Raw genomic sequence first — 8012 nt, 5'->3', positions numbered from 1 at the left:
ATGTCTCCCATAAAGTATGAGAAGTCGAGGAGCGCCCGGGCCGGCCTCACTTTCTCCGTCGATCGGATCGCCAAAAAACTCAAGGACGGAAAGTACACCGACCGTGTCGGATATGGCGCCCCAGTTTACATCGCCGCCATCCTTGAATACCTCACCCGTGAGGTATCCCTCAAATTATCTTCACTTTCTTCCAATCCAATCCGAAATTCTCTTTTCATATTTCTTTGTCGTCGTCCTTATAGGTTCTTGAGCTGGCTGGAAATGCAGCGATTGACAACCACCGGCGCCGAATCTCGCCGCGCCACATCGAGCTCTCCGTTCGGAGTGACACGGAATTATCGAAGCTTTTGGGGCACGTTATTTTTAGCAGCAGCGGCGGCGGCACGTCCAGTGCCCAACTCAAGCCCCTTCGGAAGAAGGCGGCGTCCTCCGGTATGAAGGAGGCGGCATCCTCGGGTACGAAGGAGGCGGGGTCCTCGGGTACGAAGGAGGCTGCGTCCTCGGGTGCGAAGGAGGCGGCGTCCTCGGGTACGAAGGAGACGTCGCCGCCAGGTACTCCGAAGACGGCGTCTTCGGGCAAGATGAAGGCTTCTTCGCCAGGTACTCCGAAGGCGGCGTCTTCGGGCAAGATGAAGGCGTCTTCGCCAGGTACTCCGAAGGCGGCGTCTTCGGGTACTACGAAGGTGGCGTCTTGGGGTGCGAAGAAGCCGGCGTCTTCACGTCCGAAGAAGGAAGACAAGAAGTGAGCTCGCCGGCGGAAATAAGCATTATTCTTTCAACGCGAATGTGGTCTCCATTTCACTGATTTCTCGATCTTTTAGACTCTTAGTTTGTGAATATGGATCTTAATAAATTTTTCTTTGGAGCCTTCGTGTCATTTTTATGCGTTCTTGAATTTCGAATCGTGAAACTGAAGTGATATAGGGATTCTTGCAATTTCAAAATTTTATAGGACTTAGAGCTATCTCCCTTGAACTCCAAACGCTTGAATGCCGTCACTTCGAAGCTCAGATTGAACTGTAAAACTTCCGCTATTTTCTTGCAGGTTGACGTTGCAATGTTCATCATTGCTATTTTTCTGTTTCTATCCAAGAAACACGCGAAAAAAGAGAAAGATCGTTATCTTCGCAAAATGGAGTTCGATTGGAGATGAATCTTGACATTTTGAAATGAAAAATGCGATTTTCCGGTGGAGATGGTCTTAAACGCTTTTCTTATTTCTTACATTTTATCAGTCTCGTAATTTTAAAATCTTGATAATAATTTTTTTATTGAATCTTTTTAATTATTTAATAATATATTGAAACACATGCGGGCTTGAAACAATTGATGGAGGATGGACAGTTACAGAAACAAAATTAAATAAAAAATTAGCAGAATATGACAGTCGTTAGAAGAATGTTTACAAGAACGAAGAGAGAGTGCTTAAAAATTGCTACGCAGAGATATTATAAAAGAGAGGAGAGAGAAAAATATGCAACAAAATAATTTAAGAATATTTTAAAGATTTTTTTTTCTTGAAAATAATATGTTTTATAAGCAGCTGAATTTTATTTATCCCTAAATGACCCCACTTGCCAAATTGATTTGAATCTGTCTTGAAAAAATTTTTATTCGTGTTGAACTGTTTAATAAATGGGTTGAAGTTGGGTTATGCATTTCAACCCATTTATCAAATTCATCCTATTTGAGTTGTCCTAACAATCCAATTTTGATTTGAAAATGACTCATTTAATGTTTTTTCTTTTAATTTTTTATTTGTTGATATAATATTTTTAATCTGCATAAATTAATTAAAATTTTATGATTAACAAGTTAATAAAAATATTTTTTTCCTTAAAACGGTTTATTAGGTTATGTTTGGGTTTTACCAGATCAGGTTTTGATCCACTTTTATGACACATTTAGTAAATGAGTCATATTTAAATTGACTAAATTGGATCCGACCTCAACCCATTTTTTTCAACCCCTCATAGTCTCTGAGCAGCATCGAGAATATTTCTTCATATAGTGGTACTATTTTTTTTTTCAATAAAGCGTCTATAAGTTGAAATATATTTATTATTTATCAAAATAGTAAAAAATAATAAAATACTAAATAAAAATAAAAAAAAGATAAAATCAATAATAAACAAAGCCTAAATAAGTTAGCAAAGAGAATATGCAAAAAAAAAAAAAAAATTAAAAATTGTTTATGATGATTTTAAAATACATAGCTCACCTTGGCTTGTTGATTGGGAGCTTAGACTTCCAATTAAGAGGTCTTGAGTTTCAATCTTTGTGTAAAAAAAAATGATTTTCAAATAATCAAATTTATTATCATACATAAAATCATTTTAGGATGACTTTAAATTTATGATAAATATTCTATAAATAAAAATTTAATTGAAAAGGGCTTCATTTTTTTTAATAAAAGTAGTTTTGGAATAATCTAATATAAATTATATTAACCTAAAATTAAACCATTGAATTTATTTTAAAATTAGTCTAAAGTATTATCTTTATTGATATGCAATATTAATTGTAAAATAAATCTAATAATTTTTAAATCCATCAAGATATAATTTGTATCAAAATATCTATCATTAAAAATTTTATATTATGATATTTTAATATAAATTAGTAAATATTGTAATAATGGACATAAAATTTATTTAATTTATTCTTATATTAATATTATATTTGAAAATTTTATATTATATTAATCTCAAATTAAAATTTATAATTTTTAAATTTATCAAATGTCCAGATATAATTTTTATTTTAATCTACATATATTCAAAAGCAATCCACGATTGGCCTTCTTTAATGACTTCAAGAAATTCAATGGAATCGTCACCGAAGATTTAAAATTCCTCGATGTACGCCACGAATTTACACCTTAATTAAAGATACAGAGGATACAAACGGAATAAGAAATAAGTTACTCTAAATCATAGTGGCTTTTCTGTGATTCTTGTTCACTGGTTCCTCCTTCCAACGGCTAATTTCAACCCCATTTCCATTCAACAAACAAAAATCCTCATAAACCATTCAACACTTCATCTCCCCAAGTAACTTCAAATCCTCTCTCGCTCTCTGTCCATCAGAAGTTCTTCCAAGGCAAAAAGATCATATTTTTGGGTCAGCATCGAAAGAAGCAATCTTGCTACCATCTAGAAGCCGCTGAAAGGATTTCAATCCAACACCAACCCTTTTTGACCTCATTGGGAGAGAAAAAAGAAGATGACGGGGATTTGGTTTGCTATAAAGAAATCTCTGCAATGCAAGTCGGAAGCTGGCCAGGTTCACGAGCCGGAGAGGAAAGGCAAAGGAATCCATCTTAATTACACCACTAAGAAGAAGACCTCCCCTTGGTGTTCTAGTTGCTCGCCGTCCGTCACGATTCTCAAAGACGTCATCCATGGAAGCCATGTCCCTCCCGATCCGCCGATGACATCTAGCTGCAGCCCGAGGTCCGTTGGGAGTAGCGATTTAGTCCACCCGCTGACCCACGAGGTCCTCGCTTCCGTCTCCGGCAACGAGGTGAAAATCGCTGCCTGTCATGGCGGCGGCGGATTTGGGTCTTATAGTTGTGGGGGCGGGCCTTTGGTTGATCACGGATTGATGGGTCGTGGGAGAGCTGGCATTCAAAATTGTTCTGCTTTGGGAGAAGAGGGGATGGCTGCCTGTTCTAGGAGGAAGAAGGATAAGGTTTCTTATTCCTTTTCTGGAGGGATTGAGATAAACGAAGGTCAGGAGATTGAGGCTAATGGGAGTTATGGTGCATTGGCTTGTTATTATTGTGGAGAGGAGTTTAAGAAATGGCAGGCTCTGGAAGATCACCATGTCTGCAATCATGCAGGTTAGATTCTTCTTTTGAGCTCTGATATTTTTTATTTTTTTTTTGGTATAGCTTCTCTGTTAGCCAAAGCTATTAAACTAAAAATATTAAACTGTTGCTGGGTACATAAAACTGCAAATTATTCTCCACAAAGATAGTGTTCTTAAAAGTTTTTGATTGATTAAACTTTAAAATTATATATCTGAGTTCAGGTTTTGCATTGATTTAGCACAGATGTGATTCAGCTCTTTACATGCGTTTCATTGGCGTAAACTTATGACAAAGTGCCATAAACTAAAATTGAATTGATTTTGGCAGATTTGCTTCAGAGTTTTGAAATAGATTAGACTTAGGCTTACTTTAGGATGGCTTTCTTATTGCTTTTTAAAGAAGTTTTCTAGTACAAAAATTTTAAGTTTTTAACAAAAAAAACTGCTTTAAGAAACAGTAAGAAAACCATCCCAAACTAAGAAAAGCATTAAGAAAATCATCCCAAACAAACACTTAGTTTGGAACGGCTTTCTTGCTGCTGTTTATTAAATAAGTTTTATTATACAAAAAATTAATTTTGTATTAAAAATTTACTTCAAGAAGCAGTAAAAAAGTCATCCCAAACATAATTCAGAAAGCATCTTGTTAACATCAGTTTCTCAATGTCCTTTAAGAAAAAAAAAAAAAACCTTAGTGTTGTTTTACCATACCCAAAATATTGTTCTTGTGATGATTTTAAAGGTTCATATTTGATGGATTCACTCGTACGTAATCTGTCCTACAGAAACTTTATTTCTGTTTTGAAATTTGTTCTATTGGAGATGAAAAGTTGGATTATTTTTCCCTTTCAAAATAGAGGGAGGGGACTGAAAAGAACTTAACCCATCCTTCATTTTCAAGTACATGATACTTTTTCTTGTTTTCTTTCTTCTTTTGATTGATTGAATTAGGTTGATCTTTTTAATATAGCCTTTACTATTATGAACCTAATCTGATACAATTATCTCTCATCAGATCATTTACACTTATACTAATGATCAAATTACTTGCAATTATCAACAATTCATCCTTATTTACTATCCAATATATATATATCCTTGGCCTCAAGTAGCCTAGATACTTATCTCAAAAGCTTATTAGTCTCATTTTTCTTCATATATTTGCAGTTACTGAACTAGAAGAAGGCGAGTCCTCCAAAAAGATTGTTGAGAAAATATGCCAAGCAAGCTTTTCAGATCAGTCTGACAGAAGTTGCCTAATTATAGAGAAGATATTAAAAGTTCATAACATGCAGAAAACTCTAGCTAACTTTGAAAAATACAGGGAATCAGTGAAGGCCAGAGCTAGCAAGCTTCAAAAGAAGCATGCGCGCTGCATAGCTGATGGAAATGAGCTTCTGAGGTTTCATGGCACTACAATTTCTTGTTCTTTAGGCGTTAATGGTTCCTCAAGCCTGTGCTCATCAGAGAACTGTAATGTTTGCCGGATCATAAAGCTCGGTTTTTCTGTAATATGGGATATGAATGAAGGGGTGGGAGTATTCACGGCTTCGACAAGCGAAAGAGCATTTGAATCCATTGAGACAAGCAAAGAAAAACCTTTGCCGAAGAAGGCCTTGCTGGTTTGCAGAGCAATTGCTGGGAGAATTCATAAGCCATTGGATAATCTTCAAGAAGTGATTGGTCTGCCAGGCTTTGATTCATTAGCAGGAAAGGTTGGTGGGCATTCAAGTCTTGATGTGCTTTATTTGCTCAACCCACGAGCCCTTCTTCCTTGCTTTGTGGTGATCTGTAAGTCGTAGGAGCTTCATATCTTTTTCTTTTTTACTGGTTTCTTAGTACACTTATTATTATGTTGGTGGTGTGCATTTGAGCATTATATGTACTCCAGAAAAATAATTGTGGGATAGGATCTTTGATAGAAATATAAAGCTGAAAAAGCTAAAATGGCTCTTTTTTAAGCATTCAACGGTATAAAAAATGAAGAACAAAACGCATTTCTTGGGAAAAAATGTCATCTTTGTTATGAACGACGAATATGTGCTTTTGATCCTTGTTTTTTAGTAAGTTTGAATTGTTAAGTTTATTGCCAATCAGTTTAGTTGGGTAAATACCACATCAAATCAAATTTATATTTGAGTACTATATTTTAAAAAAAATGTTAAGCTCTAAAGAATCTAAGAGTAGATGTAACTAAACGAGAATGTGATACGTGCTGTTCAAGGTTACTGTGCCTTCGTGAATTTGCCATGATTTAGGGGATCACTCGAGCAGAAGAATTATTCTTTTTAGTTCTTTAAAACTTAAATTTTTTTTTTTTGGGTCTTATAAGTCAATTAAAACAAATTCACATACATATTATATACCTAAGCTGGAATCCAAGGCTTCTTGGTTGGCAGACAAAACTATGAACCAATAGATCATGATGAGCTGCATTTTAAAGCTTAATCTCAATATGTCCTTTATAGAGATGGATAAAAAGAATGTTATGTTTTCCTTGGGTGATGCTAAATCACCCGATACTGATGGGCTCAATGCTAAATTCTTTAAAAATGTTTGGGAGATCTCTGGTCCCCAAATTCATAACCCTTTCTGCATTTTTTCAAAAATACTAATACTTTCTGTAAAGTTATTATTAAGCTCTCGGCTCTACAATAAAAGTTATTTCTAAGACTGTTAACCCTGATCAAGCGGTCTTTTTGGAAGAAAGTGATATTGCTGGAAATGTTATTTTAGCTAAGGATATTCTTAATAGATTAAAAAAAAAAAAATCAAATTTTCTTTAGTTCATTCTCTCCGATGAGTACTATTAGAGTTCATGATTTGAATTAGATAGAGGAATTTATGTGAGTTGCAGTTAACATAATGTTGGGGGTGAGATGAGGAATAACCACCGCGCTGACGAAACAAGCAAGAAAGTAAAAGCAGTGAAAAAGAAGAACATCAGGATTTAACATTAATAAAAATCAAAATAGGAAAAAAAGCCACAAAATCACAACACATCAAGAAATCTACTATGAAAATTGGGAGAAATAAGTATAGTTCTCTCTTCTCTCTCACTCTCTCCTTGATTCTCTTCTCACATGCACTGTTCTCAATGTCTAACTACTCAAAAAACAAGAGAAAACAAAGTAAAATAGCCATAAGGGATGCAACACTTCAGAAAAACGAGAAAAAAATCATTCATTCCATCTTGTAGTGCTGTGACGCTCAAGCCTCTATCTTGTACCGTTGCAGTGTCATATCTAGACCGTTGTGGTGCTCTGCTCTCTATCGTTCAACGCTAGGGCGCTCAAGAACACAACGCCGGGACACTCAGGTATGCAAGCGTCAAGGCGTTGTTCGGAAAAGAAAAAAATTCGGGTGCAAAGGTGTAGAATTTCAGATTCTTGCCATGTTTCAAAGGATGAAAGAACAGAGAACTTTCACAGGAAAGGAAAATGGAAGCGAAGAGATAGGAAAATGATTTTATTTTATCATACTCATTGTAGCGGTATACAAGGACAATATATAGAAGAAGTAGAATAAAGAAAGTACACCTAGTCCAATGTGTCACGACCCGACCCGATTCAGGACGGATCCCGCTCGCACCGGGCCACGACTAGCTTAACGAACAGACTAACCAGGATCTGGTTTTGGAATTTTTTTCGGAACTGAATCTTCCAAATATTTCAACTCAAAACACAGACACACAGACACAGAGCTACTATGAATCATCAAATGCATGACTTTTAGATAGAAAGAAAGACAGAATAGAAAAGCCATGACTGTACAAAAATCAAAAGGTACAAAACAATATCTACAAATCAGACTCTGAAATCTATTCCTGGACCTCCTTCCCTTTTCCAGAACCTGAAAACCACCAGAAAACAAGAGTGAGCTCAACAGCTCAGCAAAGCGACAAACCACCAATCAAAACTCTCAGAATCCAAAACCAAACACATCAGACAAATCCGTACAGAAATCAGAACAGAATCAGACAGATATCAAATCAGACAGATCAGAACGAAACAGATCAAATCAGAACAGATACGGACATATCAAATCAGACAGAACTGTACGAAACAGAAGTCGTATCAAATCAGAAACAAAACAGATCAGACATATCAAATCAATAGAATCAGAATCATACAGAAATCAGAAATTCAGATTTTATCGGAACAGAACAGAATCAAGTCAGAATCGTATCAAAATCATAT

General features: G+C 35.6%; 2 protein-coding genes across 2 annotated transcripts; both read left to right on the top strand.

The window, feature by feature from the left end:
- Positions 1 to 746, top strand: LOC110107018 (histone H2A-III-like). The gene is made up of 2 exons (XM_020837147.2): positions 1 to 162; positions 243 to 746. Exons 1-2 carry the CDS (start codon positions 1 to 3, stop codon positions 744 to 746), a joined length of 666 nt encoding a protein of 221 aa, XP_020692806.1.
- A 2325-nt stretch (positions 747 to 3071) lies between these two features.
- LOC110107038 lies at positions 3072 to 5617 on the top strand. Its single transcript, XM_020837174.2, has 2 exons — positions 3072 to 3844; positions 4981 to 5617. Exons 1-2 carry the CDS (start codon positions 3226 to 3228, stop codon positions 5613 to 5615), a joined length of 1254 nt encoding a protein of 417 aa, XP_020692833.2. The 5' UTR covers positions 3072 to 3225; the 3' UTR covers positions 5616 to 5617.
- Positions 5618 to 8012: the final 2395 nt, after the last annotated feature.

This window comes from Dendrobium catenatum, unplaced genomic scaffold (assembly GCF_001605985.2).
Source record: "Dendrobium catenatum unplaced genomic scaffold, ASM160598v2 fragScaff_scaffold_716, whole genome shotgun sequence".
Taxonomy (NCBI): Eukaryota; Viridiplantae; Streptophyta; class Magnoliopsida; order Asparagales; family Orchidaceae; genus Dendrobium; species Dendrobium catenatum.
This window is presented reverse-complemented; position numbering and strand designations above follow the sequence as displayed.